The 19,470-nt window shown below is 47.7% G+C and overlaps 1 protein-coding gene across 4 annotated transcripts in view; it reads right to left on the bottom strand.

Annotated features, from left to right (window-relative positions):
- LOC133389587 (solute carrier family 12 member 9-like) overlaps positions 1-19,470 on the bottom strand; it is a 122,723-nt gene that overhangs the window by 14,333 nt on the left and 88,920 nt on the right. For all 4 annotated transcript variants that reach the window (XM_061637531.1, XM_061637534.1, XM_061637530.1 and 1 more), the window contains one exon: positions 6,059-6,251. In XM_061637531.1, the coding sequence (XP_061493515.1) occupies positions 6,059-6,251 (193 nt within the window). The remainder of the gene's footprint in view (positions 1-6,058; positions 6,252-19,470) is intronic.

The following is a 19,470-nucleotide window of genomic DNA, read 5'->3' as shown; positions in this document are numbered from 1 at the left end:
TTACAGACCCCTCCCAACTTTACTGTTCTATGGTCCTTTTTAGCTTTAGGAGTGGGAAGGTGCCAGGCAGAAAACAAGAAAAGGAGAGGGATTCTATCCCACTGATGCACCCAGAAAAGGGTCGAGAACTGCTTTGCCCCTTGCAAGGGAGGAGGACACCAACACACACATATGGCACCAGGTGGCTGGCCAGGCAGCAATTCACAAGCAATGCAGTCAGAGAGTTAGCTGTTGAACTGAGGTAATGTACCTGAAGCTCTTTGGACACACTAAAGACTACATAAATGCTTTTTAACATTAACAGGAAAGCTTTTTGTGGAGGAGGGGATACAAATTTTTTGGATGCGATATATGCTTGCTTTGGGGGGGAGGGGGAATAAAACTAAACACAGACTTTGCAAATTGGAAGGCCCAGATCTCCCGTACTAATTTTCATGGTTTTAGGAGTTCAGAAACTTCTAAAAAATGAAAAATAATTCCCTAGCCTGGCTTCAGCATGACTGTAGGCTTGAGGCTGGTTACTCAGGACAGCGAGACAGCAGCTGGGTAATAAGAATATTCCATTACGTGCTAACAGGGTTTTTTTAAGTGTTGGTTTTACGACACAAAAATTAAAAAGCTGGAGATGGGCAATGGGCCCAACTCGCTGAGCTGGGAATGAATCCCAGGGAAGGGCAGCGTATGAGGATGGCGCCAGCTGGAAGGACAGGCCGTCCATTAAAGCGATACACAAATGCTCAATGACAAAGGGGGTGGATGCAAGTTTAAAATATTATTATTATGCCAGATAAATTAATCAGGATTTTTCCTTAAAAAAAAAAAAAAGTGACCACCTGGCAGTGGGGCAGGGAATCCACTTTGAAAGCACCTCGGACAGCTCCTTCGAAGTTTGGACGAAAACCTGAAGCAGATTCACTGCCCCGCTGACATCGGAGCCACCAGCCTCCACTGCCACCTGCTTCTGTCTTTTGGAAATAATGATAGCCTAGGTTTGCAAAAGTATGGGGCTTGCTGTCCCTGCCCTGAAATCCCAGGAAAGGGAGAACTCCCGGCCCTAAACTAGTCACACAGCTCTGTGGGCATGTTTATTTATTTCTTTAAAATATTTCTATCCCACCCTTCTACCCTACAATAGGGTACTCAGGGAGGCTTACAATAAAATCACCCACATACATAACAAAACTACACACAATAAAAACACAAAACATTACAGTAAATTAAAATACATGAAGTACGGTTAAAATGCATAAAATACAATATGCCTGTATATACATACATACATGCATAGATATACGGGGGAGTGATACTAACAAGTTAAAAATAAAAAATAAAAAGCGTAAAATTTTATTTATTTATTTATTTATTTATTTTCATTTCTAGACCGCCCATAGCTAATAGCTCTCTGGGCGGTGTACAAAATGAGATTAAAATACAATATAGAATAAAATCAGTAACAAAGGAACACATTAAACTAAAAACATTAAACATAAAGCATGAAACATTAAAATGCCTGGGAGTATAGCCAGGTCTTAACCTGGCGCCTAAAAGAAAGAACCGTAGGCGCCAGGCGTATTTCCTCCGGTAAGCTGTTCCATAATTCGGGGGCCACCACAGAAAAGGCCCTAGATCTAGTAACAGTCCTCCGGGCATCCTGGTGAGTTGGTACCCGGAGGAGGGCCTTAGATACTGAATGAAGTGAACGGGTAGGTTCATAGCGGGAGAGGCGTTCCACAAGGTATTGCGGTCCCACACCGTGTAAGGCTTTATAGGTCAACACATTTCTGTATCGTAGGGACATTGGAAGCTGCCTGGCTGGCAGTGGCTCTTTGGATCAGGCCAGGGTCAAACCAGGGACGTTTCCAGCCCTACCTGGAGATGCCTGGGATTGAACCTGAGATCTTCCGCACGCAAGGCATGTGCTCTACCACTGAGCCACGGCCCTTTCCCCCTTCCTCTCGTAGCAGCCCAGGATGGTGTACAACTCCATTAAAACACAGGTACTGCCCAACACTGATTAAAGCATTCAAAAGCTACCTATCTAAAAACTGCAAACCTGGCTTTACTGCAGCCACCAAGAACCCACCCTACTCTTGCGATTGGAGTGCATTTTAATATTGTATTTTAGTTTTTGTAAACCTGCCTTGGGCCCTATTGATGAAGGTTGGTCAATGTAAATAAATAAGATTGAGCAGGGGGTTGGACTTGATGGCCTTATAGGCCCCTTCCGACTCTACTATTCTATGATTCTATGACGATAAGATACGCAGCAGTGGCCAGTGTCTGTGGTCTACCTTGTGCAGGGAATCTTGCAAAGAATGCTGGAGTAGGTAGGCCAAGGGTGGGGAGCCTGTGTGGCTCTCCAGATGTGGCTGGACCCCAGCTCCCACCAGCCCCAGGCAGCACAGCCAATGGTCAGGAATGATGGGAGTTGAAATCCAACCACACCTGGAGGGCCACACGGCTCCTGTTCTTGAGGAAGGCCTCATGGAGCCTCCTTTCCAAACTCTGTTAGATCTTAGTGACATGGAGTTCTGATCTGCCTAAATCCTGCAGAACTGGCAGGATTTATCTTGAGGCATTTTACAATGGGGCTATTTGCAGGGTGGCACCATACCTCAGCGCAGAGCACATGATTTGCACGCAGAAGGCCACAAGGGCAAACCCTGGACTCAGGGAGCAGGTGACGGAAGGACTTGCTCTGCCTCAGATCCTGGTGAGCTGCCGCCAGTCAGAGCAGACAATACTAGGCTAGATGGACAAACAGCCAGACTGCACACAAGACAACTTCATAGAAAGCTGCCCTGTATCGAGTCAGGTCGCTGATCCCTGTAGCTCAGTATTGCCCACCCTGGCTGGCAGTACTCTTCAGGGTTTGAAGACAGCAAATCTTTCCCAGCCCTAACAGGAAGTGCCGGGAATTGAACCTGGGGCCTTTTGCATGCCAAGTGTGTGCTTAACCACTTGAGCTACAGCCCTTCCGTATATTCTGGGATTATCTCAGGAAGCTCAGCCAGTCACTTCCAATGTCACTGATGTGTCATCCAGGACCTCCCCTTCTCTCCTCTCTAGCACAGTACTAGCCTTTACTTATCCCAGGGATGGGATTGGCTGATGGGCAAAGAAGTGCCGTCCCCAAGTCCCTCTCCTCCCTGCTCTGTCTTCTGCCACTGCTACCACCACTGCACTCACAATCTGAGAGCTCCACACTAAAGGGGCAAGGAAGAACAACAGAATTGTACAGCGGATGGATTTTAGAAAAAAGTGCTTGGGAAGGCAAAGGAAAGTCAACAGAGTTCCTGCTGGACCACACCTGGGGAGGGAGCGCTGCTATCTATTGAGCCCTTCAAGATCATTTTTATCCTGCCATTCCACTCAGACATGTAGCACCCAAATCAAAGATACAGAAACTAGCAAGGTAAAACAGAAGGAAATGCCTACATATTCTGTAGAAGAACCAACACAAAGAAAGGAATTTGAAAACATTTCTGTTTACCCAGGCATTTAACGGCTGAAGGAGACTGCTCCTGGTAGTCTGGAGACCGTTAGATTTAAGGGTGTTTTTACCTGCAACTGTTTTTAGAATGTTTTCAATTGTTCGCAGAATGCTTGTCGTCGTCGTTAAAATGTAAATGTGTTTGCTGACTTGGGCTCCTTCAGGAGGAAGGGTGGGATATAAATTTAATAAATGATAACAATAAATAGTAAAGAGACAGCAGGGTGGATAATTAAAAATATCAGAGCCTGCATAAAAAGTTATATAGGCTAAAGCAGGTATCCCCAACCTGGTTCCTGCCAGATGTTTTGAACTAGAACTCCCATCAGCCTCAGTCAGGCTGATGGGAGTTGTAGTCCAAAATGTCTGGAAGGCATGAGATTGGGGACGGCTGAGCGAAAAGAAAGTTTACCGAATCAGAACAGTCGAGGAAGCTCTGTGGAAAAGAATCCCACAGCTGGGTGCTGCCACAGAGAAGGCAGTCTCTGCATCCCAGGCAAGACGCACACAAGACACTGCCTTACACCATCAGACCGCTGGTCTACTTAGGTCAATATAATCTACATCAGCGGCAGCCAACATGGTGCCCTCCAGCAGTCCCAGCCAGCATGGCCAATGGTCTGGGATGAAGGGAGCAGTAGTCCAGCAGCATCTGGAGGGCACCACGTTGGCTACCCCTGGTCTACACACTGACTGGCAAGGGCTTCCCAGGGTCTCAGGCAGAGTTGTTGTGTCTCAAGCAAAGGAGCTGTTGGTGTTGCTGTTATTAAATTTATTACCCGTCCCTTCACCAGCAGGTCCCAGGGCAGGTGACAACAGTTTAAAATCCAATATTAAAAGCAATTAAAATAAATTGTCTTCACAACTAGAGTGGGTCGTAAAATCTCTCTCTCTCAAGTGTCAAAGGCCAGGGTAAAGAGGTCCATCACAGCATGCCACAGAGGAAGTACAGTGAACATGCCAGGCGGACCTATGTGGGGAAGGAATTCTAAAACCTCTCCCGGGCCACAATTCCCCAAACTTCTGAGGGTGGTGGAACTACCCAAAATGCCCCCTCTGCTGATCTTCACACCTGAGAGGGTCTGTAGGGAAGGAAGCGGTCTCTGAGATATTTGGGGCCTGAGTCCTGTAGGGCTTTAAACACTAACATGAGCACCTTGAACTGAGCTCGGAAACAAACTGGGCCATGGAAGTGGGCACCATCTTGTGCTTTGCCTCAGGGAGCGAAATGACTCGGGGAGGCCCTAACCACAAGGAGGGATGAGGGAGAAATTCAATTTTGTTTGCATTTTAACGAGAAACTCCCTAATTCACACTTCCCAAACCAATAGGTGAACCGAAATACCCAGCACCTTGAGTTAGGCCTAGAAACGAAACTGGCAACCAATGCAGCTGTCTGAAAACAGGGGTTACATGAGAACTAAAGGGAATCCCAGTTCTTTCCCATCAACTGCTGCCTGGTCCTTTTTTAACTGGAGAGGGTGGGGAGTTAAACCTGGGATCTTTGCCATGCAAAGCATGTGCCCTACCACTGAGGTGCAGACCAGCAATTTGGCATCCACCTGCATTAGGATGCAAAGAGGGGTCTCTCCATCAGATCTTAGGGTGCTGGCAGAGATGCTGAAGGAGAAAGCAGTCCTTCAGGTAACCTAGACCCAAGCCATTACGGGCTTTATAGGCAACTGGCAGCCTTGTACCAGGTGTTGCTGGGGAATTCTAAAAAAAACCCCAAATCAGTGCAATTTTGAACGGTTCAGTCTGTCATCTTGATTCAAATGTGTCCAAACATAGACAAAAACCTGCTCCTTCATCTCAGGAGCCATCATGCAAAATTTGGTTACAATATAGTAAGAGCTGTCCAAATGCACAGGACGCAGACAAACAACTTTCCAAAATATATCGCAGATAACTAGCACTTTGAATTGAGCCTGGAGAAGCAACGGGAACCTTTTCTGAAATGATTGGGCTTCGCTCACACATCTCACTCCTGCGAGGACCATAAATGACACATTCTGGATCCATCCGTCTTTCTGGAGATCCTTCAAAGGCGGCTGTACGTACAGTGTGTGTTACAGTGGACCAATCTCAATGCAACTAGGGCGTCTACCTCAGTGGCAAGTTCCCATCTGTTAATAGAAGTTTCCACCTGAGCTCCTGTGACATCCCCTTGGGCAGGGAACATTATTTGGCCTCAGGTCTCCATCGGTTTGTAGGCCACCATCCAGGGGTTGCATGCCAGGGACTGATGGGGCCAGAGTGGACCGACGGATGTGGCTTCTACCTTTGTATAGAAGCCTACACTCCAGCCACACAAAAGCCAGAGAGGCCTTTTTTAAAAACAAACACACACACAACCTCTCCACTGAGACAAGCAAGAAGCGTCATCGCAGTTCACTCCAGCCAGGCAAAAGCATTTCAGGAAGGCAGGGCTGGTGAAAGGTGTGGCCTGGAGGGAGGGGTGTGGCCTGAGCAGAATCCCAAGAGCAGAACGGAGAGACCTGAAAGGCCACATTTGGCCACCGGGCGTGAGGCTCCCCATCCCTGACGTACGGGGTTCCTCCTTACCTGGTGGAAGATGAGAGCCTGGCTGATGTAGCCCCAGCTGCTGCTGGGCGACAGGTAATGGAGGGCCACGAGGAGGACCACCATAAAGGCCACGCTGGCCGAGGCGTAGATGGGGCTGATGAGGAACACCATGACGACACAGCCCGCGATGCCCAGCACACAGGTGTGCCAGGTGAAATAATGGAATGTGGGTCTGCAGAAGGAGAAGAGGAGTTGCATTAGGAGACACAGATCCCCTTAGGAACTGGGGAAATCTGTAGCTCTCTGGACATTCAACCACCCCTGACTGTTGGCTATGCTGGCCGGGTCTGATGGGAGTTAGAGTCCAGCAACACCTAGGGGACCACAGGTTCCTCACCCCTGCCTTGGGGTTTGCCATTCTGTCAGTGGCAGATGGTGGCTCCATGTCAGTGGGGCAGTGGAAGCTGCTCTGGGTTTCAATCTGAACTTTTAAAGGGGCTGTCCAAGGGGCTGAACTGGCCACATTGCACTAACAACCAAGGAAGCCTTGGGATGGAAATGGAGCCAGAGTTACAGGAAATCCATCTTATTTGGGTTGCAACCTGCCCTGTCCCAGAAGGCTCACGGCTGGTTAACAACATTTAAAGGAAATGAACATGCAATACAATTACTTTTGCCCCAAAGGAGCCATTAAGAAAGTACAAAGCATTCATCTCCAACCACAAAATGCTTGAGTAGATAAGAAACAAAAGAAGAGTTCTTAGATCACTTTCTCTAGGCTGCTTCACGGATTCCAAAGTTTATGCATGACAAATTGCACATGTATGGAATTTCCTGCACAGAAGGTGCTTCCGCATATCAATCTTTGTTGTACGCACACACATGGGATACATGCTATTTTCAACACAGAAATTCAGCAGATGTGGATAACCCCAGAATAAGGATGCAGTGACAGGAAACATTACATCTGTTGAATTTCTGCCTGTCACACAATGGTAGCAGGTACAGAGCCACCGTTGTGGAGGGGGAGGGGGGAAGTGGCAACTGGAACCATACTGCAAGAATGCTTTTGTGCAGATGGTTTAAAAATAGCATCTGCATTTAACAGGGGTTGCAAGCAGGCTCCCTTGGTAATTTGCCAGAAGTATCTGGCTGACCTTTGTTGGAAGCAGAAAAGTGGGCTAGAGAACTGCTCCAGCCAGGAAAGTCTTGCAAAACATACTTTTTTTGATTTAATGACACGTGGAACAAGAAGACTAATGAAATCAGTTAATTTAAGGAAATGAGCCAAGCCGAGATTCTCCATCCACTAAAACACAACAGAAATGCAACAGGCAAAAATTTCTCCCATCACTGCAAATTCTCTCCCTTAACTTCTGCCTGTCAAGTGCCATTTCAAAAGTACAGCGCCTGTGTCAGTAAGAAAAAAGAGGTGATAACTGTCGACAAACATGAAAGGCAACATACCTAGTGGTTAGATGATTTGGTGTAGATGTGGAAGAGAAAGCAAAGAGAGAGACACAAGGAAGAAAATTCATTAAGTAGAAAACAGAACAAAACACCATACTCAACATATTTTGACAAAACTTTTGAGGAAGACAGTGATCCATTCTCTTATTAAAGAAAAGGGGGGGTGTTCTTTCAGAGCTGGTCTCTTTTACATGTGAGATTCTTGGGCTGACTTACGATGGCTCAAGCTGTTCCACAAAGATTTGTTAAGCAGAAACTAAGGAAAAAAGTGGCCATTTATGCATCTAGATATTGAATCTGTCCTATTCTAAAGGGACAATGGGGGTTGCAATAAATTTTCAAACTAAACGCCAAACAACAACCCTCTGCCTAGTACTAAAATGATCCCCCAACCCCCACACATATAATTGCAATTTATGTTTTACTCACACAGCTCCTTTGATAGGATCCCCCCCATGGGATCGAAGTACCTATCATTCATTGTAAGGGCACTAAAAATGCTCACAATTTCTATTGATCGGTATGCATGAAAATGTTATGTATTAAGTAGTTACGAATTCCAGGCTGAAGAGGCCTGGGTTCAAATCCCTGCTCGGTCTTAAAGCTTTCTGTGCATTTCACCATTAATCAGCCAAACGCCCCCACACAGTCTTTGGAATAATATTATAGCCTGAGTCTAGTGCTCTGTGGCAGGACAGAATATAAAGACAATTTTTAAACAACAACAACTAAATGTAACAAAGACAAAAGAAAACCTTAGTCTCTAAAAGCTGTTTGTTTATCTCTCCTCTGGGACACGGGGCCTCAAATCTCACTCAGCAATAAAGACGGCGTGCTGCAGGCAGTCCCCGCAAGAGCGGTAGGTATTCCTGGCACTGACCAGATCCCTTAAAAAGTGTGTGATTGGTTTTAATTCCAGTTTTGTTTTTTTAATTTCAGCTATTTTGGGGGAGGGGGCGGGAGAGAGAGAAGAAGAAGAAGCCTAAGGGGGCTATCAATCTCCCCTCACAGAGGAGGGGGCAGCGATCAGGGTACTCTGCACGACGCCAAGACAGGTCCCCACTTCACGGCATGCTGGCATGCTTGGCAGAGCGCGCGACTGGCTGGCCAGAGAGCCGGTTAAGGGCCATCTTTATTCGACTTAATTAAATTGTTCTCATCTAACCCTGCTGTCTTATCTATATTGCTTAGGAAGATTTAAAAAAGCCCCAGAATGTTAATCACCCCGACTCCCTCCCTCAGCCAGTCTTCTCTAACCGAACCAGCAGAACGACAAAGAGTGCAAGGGGGAAAGATGCAGGTGGCCAGAAGATTCAGAGAAGGGGGGAATGTGCTTCTTTTGCTGTGGCTCAGAGAAGAAGAAAAGGCGAGGGATTAAAAAAAAAATGCAATTGTGGTTAAGTGTGTAATCGATGTGTATAAAACGCGAGTCTCTCTGGGGGCCTGGCAACAGGCCAGAACACACATGACAGCCTCTCTGAAGTGCACGGATATTCACCCCCTCATGGGACAGCAGCCAGGCAGCGTACACAAGAAGTGCCAGAGAGGTTAAATAGAAGGTACACACACACACACAACCTCTGTGACTTTGATCAAGGGTTCTCAGTCTGTATATGGCAACCTTCGCCAGCCTTGTGCCTTCCAGGTGTTTTGGACTACAATTCCCATGAATCCCAGCCAGCACGGACTGGGATAGCCTAGCTCCAATACTACATGCTCTGGTAACCTCTTGTTAAGACTACTGCAATATGCTCTACATGGGACTGCCCTTAAATACAGCCTGAAAACTGCAGCTGGTACAAAGGATGACGTCCAGGTTACTCACTGGTGCTGCAAAGTGGGAACATGTGTCACGAACCCTTCAAGTTCTGAACTCGCTGCCTGTGTGCTGCTGGCCTCAATTTAAGGTGTTCACTCCGATCTATAAAGCCCTGCGTGGCTGTTTTCAATCACAGCTCTGCTTGCTGAATTCCCTCCCCGGGGAGGCTTACCTGGTGCCCGGCGTTCCTGTCTTTTTTGGCACCAGCCAAGAACATTTTTATTCTTCAAGTCCTTTTGAATTTGTTGGGTTTTTTTTTTTTAGTCCCGTTTGTGATTTTTCTGCATTTCATCACTGTGGCCAAAGGGCAGGACATTAATTTTTAAAAGCAATAAAATGGAAAAGCTGAAACTATGGCAGAAACCAAACATCATGCAAGCACCCAGATAAATAAAACCAGAGCTGTAAGCGCTTCCTGGAAAACTTGGTAAGCTGAATCTCTCGCAAAGGAGCCGCGGATGGCCGGAGCAGCCATTTCCATATGGGTACGTCCCACGTCACTCTCGTAATATCTTGGGACCCATTCTGACGTTACCTGTGGCCACGTGGCAGCTGCTGCAGCGTGGCCCATCTCCCACAACTCAACAGTTTTGGAAGCCATTAAGCGGCTGGGACAGGAGCCACAGTGTGTGGACTCTTCCCACGGGATTTCAAAATAAAGTTTGGACCGTGTCAAGGGAGATGTTAAAAGTTTATGCAGAAGGACAGAGATGTTGGGGCTCACAGTCGTATGGGACTCTCTGAGCCTTATTTGTGTGTTTGTGGGGACAGGGCACAGCTGTTCAGTGCTGGAGGAGAACACACTCTGTACATGCACAGGAGCATTAAAAAATACTTTGAAAATTTTATTTATTTTAAAGAAGAGGCATGCCCAAAGCCAGAGGAACAGGATGCTAAATGGGCATGGAGAGAAGGCAGAAAGATGCGGTTACAAGAACAAGCAAAAACGAACCTACAAGAGTCTATTTTCTCATCTTCAACTTGTACCTCAGAGAATGCAAAGATGCACTGGCTCTCAGCAGCAGGGAGCTGCCATTCAAGAGCCCTGGATGCTGATAATTGTGGAGAGATGGTTTCCTCTCCATATTCTCCGGCTTCAAAGGACTAATCATGCTGCAAAAGGGGCTCCATCCAGAGTGGTGTCGAGTCCTTGTCACTCTTCCTGAGAGGGGTGGAAGGAGGGAGGGAGGAAAGGTCTCCCTTCAACTGCTGCTTTCAGGAAGTGCTCAGCACCTGGCAAGATGAGGCCCCATTTAGAGAGTGCTAAATAGCTATCTGAAAGTATGAATGTCACAGGCGTGATAAGGGGGAAAGCGGATGGCTGGTTAACATGGTGCCGGCAGAGGAGGGATACCAAAGCAGGCAACTTGGCCAGCTGTCAGTCAAGCAGCAGCAGGAGGAGTAAAATGTGCCACAGTTGCCAGAGGGGTATATGTTAGTGCATGCGCGTGTGCGTACGTGTTAGGAACCTGGATGTCCAAATGCTCCATAGCCACTTTTGGTGGCCACCCTAAAACTGAAATACCCTCTTTTAACAGCTCATAACCTGTCATTCTTTGGATGTCCACACAAAAGCCCACGTCCTGTTAAATCAGGAATAGGGAACTTGTGGCTCTCCACATGTTATGTTGTTTTATTTCTAGGCCGCCTTTTGGCCAAAAAGGCCCCCAAGGCGGCTTTACACACAAATAAAAAACACAAATACAAAATACAAATAAAAACAATACAATTTGCAAAAAATCAAACTAACAAAATTACAGCATTTCCAAAAAGCATCAACAGCTATCCAAAAGCATTTATCTTCCTGGTAAGGGACAGTCCCCAGAAAAATGTCACTGAGAGCAGAGGTGAGGGGGCAAGGCAGGTGGAAAAACTTGCCCCTTGATGGTCCCAGCACAGTCTCATCCCAGCCGCAGCACCTCTCAGTCTGCAGCTCCTCCTGATATGGTCCAGGCAGAGGGGTGGGGCAAGGCAGGTGGAAAAACTTGCACCTTGATGGTCCCAGCACAGTCTTGCCCCTGCAGCACATGGACTACAACTCCCAGCATCCTTGACCTGACGGGGCTGATGGGAGTTGGAGTCCGACATCATCGGGAGGGCAAAAGGTTCCCCATTCCTGCATTAAATGGACTGTCAGGGTGGTAGCCTTATAGTAGTAAAGTTTACTCTAACTGGCAGCAGAGGTGACTCCCATCATCTACTTCAGGGGTGGGGAACCTCCAGCATGTGGGCGGATCTTAGCCCACCGGGGGATCCAATTTGGTCCACAGGGCCATTTCCCCCAAACCACACCCACCTGTTAAACAGCTGACATCACTGGATGGCATCGACTGACAGGCAGGGTGCAATCCTGCCGAGTGCTGCTTTGCCAGCAAGTTTCCTTCAGGGAACACACTGCTGAAACAGACACCTCCCCTAGCCTAGCCTTTGCGTCAACTTTTGACAGGTGGGCGAGACTCCCAAGCACTTCTCAGTCACCTGATATTATTATGATTTCTGATGATTGGCAGCTGGGGGTCCTATGAAGGGGGGCGAGATAAAGACCGCCCCCCTCCCGGGATCTTCCGGACCATTTAATTGGAGATTGTCAGGGACTGAACCACACTGTGAACCCCAAGCGGCACAGCTGTATTCCATTCAGTTGGATTCCGTAGCCAGCTCGCCTTGTGCTTGGAGGCAACTTGCTTCTCCTTCTCGCCCTCCTCAAACATTATAAAGTTACCAGTTCCCAGCCCTTCACTCCCGGCTACTCGCAAGGGCTTGCAAACTGGGTAATTACTAATTAGCATCCACTCAGAAATCAGTGCTTGGAGAGTCCTGTCATGGTGACCGAGGGAGGAACGCAGAGACAAGGGCACTCAAGAGTTCCATTTCTCCATTTCTGAGGCTGTTTTCACACAAGGTTCTTAAAAGGGCTCTCTGCATTCTGCCTCCTCCCCCCACGCACTTGAATGCAAATTTTAAAAAGATAAGGTACATTGGCCAGATGCTAATTATTATTTTAAAAAGTCTCTCTTCCATTTGCTAAGAATGTAAGAAGAGCCCCGTGGGATCAGACCAGAGGCCCATTGTAGCATCTTGTGTTCACAGTGGCCAACCAGATACCTCTGAGGAGCCCCAATGCTGGCCAGGAGCACCACACCACTCCCCCCAGATAGTCATCATGACTAGTAGCCATCGATAGCCATTATACCTTCACATATTTGTCTAATCCCCCTTTTCAAGCTAGTGGCTGCCACCACACCTTGTGGTAGTGAGTTCTACAGTTTAACTATGTGCAAAGAAATACCTCCACGGCAACAACTTTTCACACACATGCAAGAGCACTGCAGAGCTTGAAGGAGGAGCCTCGGGGGTCTGAGGTTCTATGGACTGCATGGTTTCGGGCCTCACAGACCCCTTCAGATGCAGGAAGGGTCTGTTAGCATCAGCCCCTTTCATGTTGGCAGATAGCACAAAGACTCCAGATTGGTTAAGCCTGGAATAAACACCTGGTGCCTGGCCTTATAGTCTTTCCTGATCCACAGAGCAGTAACCTGCCGTTTCCAGCTTCCTCTACCTCTGAACCACTAACCTGCCTCCAGGTCTAGCTTTGAGTACCGTCTCCCACATATCACAACTACCCCCCCCAACACCAACTAGATGAGATGGCACAAGATCCATGATTGGATTTCCAGCATTTTAAAAAAAACACGTTAAAAAGGAGCCACAGGGAAGGCGGAGCATATTGGACCAGAACAATGACCAAAAATGCCTCCACAACCCCCCTTCCACCTTTGTGCTGCCATTTTGATTTGTTTCTTGTTTGGTGGCGGCTGATTGCTCCATGTCGGTGGGGCAGTGGAATCTGCTGTGGGAACTAGTTCGGACTAAAACCCAGAACGGATTCCACTGCCCCACTGACTTGAAGCCACCAACCGCCACTGTTATTGTTACATTTAAACCCCAGCTTTCTTCCACAGAGCTGAAGGCAGGACACACGATTCCACACAGGCGACGAACAGAGACCGCTAAATTTGCAAGGTGGAGGGTGAAACTCACTGCTGCTGGCTGGAGGCTGCCATTTCCCTTTCCTAAAAGGCCCCAGCAACTATGCAAAGCGATGAGGCCCCATAGCACAGCATCAATCTTCTGGGGTGGGGGAACAGTCATCTGGAAGAACTGTGGTGGCCAATTTGGCCCCCATCCTGACTTTCGATCCTCGACTCCTGATAATCGATGGGGTGGGACTTTCAGCCTCTATTTTGCCTCCTGTCAAATTATCCCAAGTTTGAGCTGAAAGCTCTTATTTGAGAATTTTCAGTGAAGCATTACAAAAAGCTGCTTCAGGTGGAGCTTGGGGGGGGGCATTTAAATCCGGAAAATGGTGTGGAGGATCCAACATCCTTCTTCAGTACTGTGGTCTTGATCAGAGTCTCCCTCATCCCGTCCTGCTTTTAACTACTAGTTTAGCCCATGTGTGAAAAAGCCCAAAGACTGCAGAAAAAAAACCCAAACCCATTTCAACTTGTGCTCAGAACAGGAGAGGTGCGACCTCTCTGCAAGTCTACAAGAGGCCCCCAGTGCTAATTTAACAGCACGAAAATGCAGAGGAGAGACACACCAAGAGAAAGGAATCTCTTAACAGCTTCTTGGATCATTTACAGACCAAGCCCCTCTATTCTCCTGGAAGCGAACTCTATTCAAATGTCTTATCAAAAGCTCAGTTCCCAATTCTAGCTGTCTTGCCCTGTCTTCACAGAGGCATTTGATACCATTAATGTGTTCTCCCCCTGTGGCAAAGCCAATCACCCAACTCCTAACTTGCTTTGCCTTAGCCAGAGAGGATTCTTCAGAAGCGTTGCTTGCAGAAGAATGCAAGGGCCTGTCTGCTGGATCAAAACAAAGGCCCAGCATCCTGTTCTCACAGTGAGCAAGCACATGCCCCAACGGGAAGCCCACAAGCAGGTCCTGAGTGCGAGAGCACTCTCCCCTCCTGCAGTTCCCAGCAACTGGCATTCAGAGGCAGACTGGATCTGCTTGGGGTGGGGAGTGGACTTTTGCCCTTAGCCTTTGACATAGCAGCATCGTGGAGGCCTGGCCTGAGTCCTGGAGCAGACATTTGTGCTGGGTAAGAGCGAGAGCCCACTTAGGCCAGTCCGGGGCTCTTGCCTCTAGAGGTGGACAGCTGAATATACTTGGGAAGCTCACAAATGAAGGCCACAAGCTTCTTATGTCCTCTGCATCTCGTATGCAGATGTCTAGCCCCTCTAAACATAGGTGTACCATCTAGCAGTCATGGCTAGCGGCTTCTTTTTTAAACGTATTTTATTAAGATTTTTATAACAAACATGTACAAGATAACAAATAACAATAAAGATCACAAACATAACCCCGAGGCTGCAGAGTTACAGCATCGTTAAAAGAGAGAGAAAGAGAAAGAAAGAAAAGGGGGAGCAAGGGGGGGAAGGGGATACAGCGTGCAGTCAAAGGTACTCGCACCAAGAATCTCATCCTCTCCAAAACTGTCTCTGGATTACAGCTAGTCTGGTGCCTCCAGCCAAATCATTCACAAATGTAAAGGAAGGGAACCATGTTTCTTCAAAGCAGCCCTGTTTGGGATGGCCCCCAGCTTGCCAAACCGATTGCATCGGTTTCTCAGACAGAGCCAGGGACCAGACCTGGGCATACCAATTACTCAGTGTAAAATCTGAGGCCCCTGCAATCGTCTGCCGCGCCACCACAAGCAGCAGCGCAATAAGATCCAGATGCATTCATTTGGGTCTTAACTGCACCGAGAGAAGCGCTACAGCTGGCGATTTGAAAGCTGCCTGGTTAGGAATTTTTGAGATGTGATCAAACACCAAGTCCCAGAAACTTGCTACACGGTGGCATTGCCACCACATATGGAAAAGAGATTCCCTTAGCACATAGCCTCTCCAACAACTGGGAGACATAGTCAGGTTCATCTAACTTAGGCGAGCAAGTGTCAGGTGCCACCGATGAACCACCTTAGGCGTTGCTTCCCTTACTACAATAGTTTTGAAAGGGGGTGTGGTCCAAATAGATTTCCATGCTGCATCAGGCACAGATTCTCCTATATTTCCCTCCCATGCCACTTTAAGCCGCCCTCTTTGGCTGTTGAATGCATTCATTTTCGAATGGCGTCAGGACCGTTAAGTCTATCTCGTTCCTGGAACTTACTTGCAAAGCTATGAAGCTGGGCAGTATGTAACCAAGAGCAACCAGTAGCAGGGAAAGAGGCCAGCAGACCTTCTCGAGATACAGGCAAACCATCTCGGAACAGGTCCTTTACCCGTGGAACTCCCACTCTCCCAGCTTTTGAATTGGGCCTATTGTCCAGGCCTGGCAAACTCTGGATGGTCCAGGGCAGATGGCTAGTGTCTTCTGGTACACCTATCGTCCACGAAGTCATCTACCCCGTTTCAAGTGCATCTCAGCTACAGGCCCACTCCATGTCTGGCACTAGTCAATTCCGTTTGCTAATTATGTGCTGTACAGCAAATTGCTTCTGTTCATCAGCCCTGAACATTCCTGATCCGTAGTTGCCTTTGTATCTCACCTGAAATCCCCTCCATATTACGGCTTTGGTGGGCAGGCACAAGCCCCTACTTACATGGAGTACTGCAACCTTCCCCAAACTGATGCCCTCCAGATGTGCTGGACTACAGTTCCCATCAGCCCCAGCCAGGGTGGATGACAGGGACTGTAGTCCAACACATCTGGAAGGCACCAGCTTGGGGAAGGATGGAGTACTGTAATGAATCATTCAATGTTCCTCCCCAGGAACCACAACTGGGACAACATAAGATTTGTTTCAGATGGCGGTGGCTGGTGGCTCCATGTCAGTGGGGCAATGGAATGTGCTCCAGGCCTTAGTCCAAACTGTCAAGGATCTGTCCAATGTACTTAATGTTCGGACTAAAACCCAGAGTGGATTCCACTGCCCCACTGATATGGAGCCACTAGCCACTGCTGGTTTCAGACCTTTACAGATGCCACTGCTGAACCCCCAGGTTGTCACTTCTCTGCTCAAGGCTGCTGTTCAATCGAAGATTCTGTGGGCTGCCATTGCCGAATGTCATGTTCCTAATTTTCCTCCTCTCACACCAGCAATAGCTAATTTGTGCTTCACTGCATGAGGCTACAGGCAGAAGGCCAATGGAGAGCTGATCAGCCACACTCTGCCTGGCTTGCTGCCCCTATTAAGCCTCTGTGCAACACCACTCAGTAATGTAGCATTATCAAACTGAAATGGAAATGGATGGCCTTCAAGTCGATCCCGACTTATGACGACCCTATGAATAGGGTGTTCATGGTAAGCAGTATTCAGAGGGGGTTTGCCATTGCCTCCCTCTGAGGCTAGTCCTCCCCAGCTGGCGAGGGCCTGCTCAGCTTGCCACAGCTGCACAAGCCAGGCCCTTCCATGTCCGCAAGTGCCAGCTGGGGGGCAACTGGGCTCCTTGGGATTCTGCAGCTTGCCCACAGCTGCACAGATGGCAGGGCACGTAACCCCTGAGCCACTCCCTGTGGGGTGATCTTTAGCTGGCCCTTGACACCCAGGAGACACGAGCGGGGATTTGAACTCACAGACTCTGGACTCCCAGCCAGGCTCTCCTCCCCACTGTGCTTTATCAGCCACATATTATCAAACTACAAACTGCTAATATGCTACATGATGCCCATGTTGGAGACTGGGCCCAGAGTGGATACCTCTATAGCTCCATCCTTAACTTACACGATGTCAACCATAATGCACAAAGACGTTCCCCTGCCTGCTGGAATCTGATTGTACAAAAGCGGGCTGCTCATGCACCTTTGCACTGTAGAGGCAACAATCTGCAGCTCTTAACTGGAGCAGAAGAACACTGCTCTTATTGTAACAACCTCAGCAGCTGCGAGATGCCCGCTGACAAAAAGGTCGGGAAGATGGTGCTTCAGATTACACAGGTTCCTCAAACCCACCCACAGGAGCATTCAGTGGGAAAACAACCACAAGACTTCCCTGATGAAGAGGGCCCAGAACCTGCCCCAAGGCCAATGACTCTGACAACACAAATGGGGAGCATAACATCTCCTCTCTATTGGCTCATCGACATTCCCCATGAAGCATTCACCTGGAAGGTCCAGCTGAAGGTCTCTCAGCACTGGTGGAAGTCAGTCTTTTCAAGCAAGACTCCTTAAGAGAGGGATGGGGGAACCAGGGACCTTCCAGATACTGAAGGACTACAGTTCCCATCATCACTAACCACTGGCCATGCTGGCTGGGATTGATGAGAGTCTTGACTACATCCAGAGGGCCACAGGTTCCCTGGTCCTTTCCTTAAAGCTCTCTAACTTGCACCTGATAATTGAGCCCAACAGTTATCCCGGCTTGTGACAGTAGTTAAGGGCTCAAGCACACTCTATCTCTCCTGAGCAGAGCTCTAAATTCGCTGTCCCAGGTGCTGAAGAATCTCCATTAACTTGCTAACTTGCAGCTGCTGACAGCCTTATCCTCTCCAAATTCTTGCAGCTCTCTTTTAAAGTCGTCCAAATTGGTGCCTGTCAGTGCATGTCGTGGGAGCAAATCCCAGTTTAACTATGGGCTGCACAAAGAAATTCTTTCTTTCGTCCGCCCTGAATCATCCAACATTTAGCTTCACTGGATGGCCCAAGACGAAGAAAAGCGTCTCTTTCTCCGCATATTTTTACATACCTCTGCCATAGCCCTCCCCTCTCACTGTCTTCTAAATTGTTTGTTTGTTGTTATGTACCTACATCGTAAGATTACGACTTATGGTGACCCTATGAATCAGTGACCTCCAATAGCATCTGTCTTCTAAATTAAAAGACCCTAAATTTTTTAAGTTGGAACTTCCAGCTCCCTGATCATTTTGGTGGCTCTTCTTCGAAACTTTTCTAGCTCTGCACAACAGCCTAACTGAAAGAATGCATGAGTCACTTGACCCACAATCCTTTCCCTGGCCTAGGTGTGATGTGGCAGCACCTTGCCATTAAGTACTTGTTTATGGGATCAGGGAAGGCTCCTTGAAGTTTGTTGACTCAGGGCTGTCATCCTGAAACAACAACAGCCTAGAAAAAGTCCCTGGTTTTTCTACTCTGCCTTGCTCGCTACCCTGAATTATTCAGATTGCAACAACTCTTTTTGCAGGGAACGTTGTATTTCCTCCTCTCCCTCCTCCCTCCCCATCAGGAACAGCCACCCTGCTACTGACTTGGGAGTGACCAAAATGGTGTTATAGACTACAGCTTCCGTCAGCCTCAGCCAGTATGGCCAATGGTGAGAGATGATGGGAGTTTATTTTATTTGTTTGTTTATTAAATTTATATCCCACCCTTCCTCCCAGAAGGAGCCCAGGGCAGCAAACAAAAACACTAAGACACCCCACTGAGCTGCATCTGGCAACTTCACGGTACAACTTTCTGCGAATGCTGAAGACAAACCTCTTTACCCTGGCCTTCGACACATGAGATGTATATTTTTAGGACGCACTCTATTTTCTGTGAGGTTGTTTTTAACCGTTGTAATTATGTGTTTTGAAATTGTTGTAACCCACCCTTGGACCTCTGGGTGAAGGGCAGGTAATAAATTCTAATAGTAATGGTAGTAGTAGTAGTAACAATAGTAATATTAATAATAATAACAGTACTGTAAAACATCTTAAAAACAAAAAAACTTTAAAACATACTGGAAAACATCTTTTAAAAAACAACTTTAAAGACATTGTAAAAAGCAATTCCAACACAGACGCAGACTGGGATAAGGTCTCTACTTAAAAGGCTTGTTGAAAGAGGAAGGTCTTCAATAGGTGACAAAAAGATAACAGAGATGGCACCTGTCTAATTTAAGGGTAGGGAGTTCCAAAGGGTAGGTGCCACTACACTAAAGGTCCACTTCCTATGTTGTGCGGAACGGACCTCCTGATAAGATGGTATCTGCAAGAGGCCCTCACCTGCAGACCGCAGTGATCTACTGGGCATATAAGAGGTAAGACGGGCTTTCAGGTATCCTGGTCCCAAGCTGCACAGGGCTTTGTACACGAAAACCAGAACCTTGAACTTGGCCTGGTAGCCAATGGGCAGCCACTGGTTTGGTCCAGCAACATCTGGAGGGCACTAGGTTGGCTCTATCTGTATTAGCAAGACACAATTGCTTTCC

The sequence above is a fragment of the Rhineura floridana genome, chromosome 7 (genome assembly GCF_030035675.1).
Source record: "Rhineura floridana isolate rRhiFlo1 chromosome 7, rRhiFlo1.hap2, whole genome shotgun sequence".
Classification (NCBI taxonomy): Eukaryota; Metazoa; Chordata; class Lepidosauria; order Squamata; family Rhineuridae; genus Rhineura; species Rhineura floridana.
The sequence above is the reverse complement of the archived record's forward strand: the minus strand, read 5'-3'. Positions and strand labels throughout refer to the sequence as shown.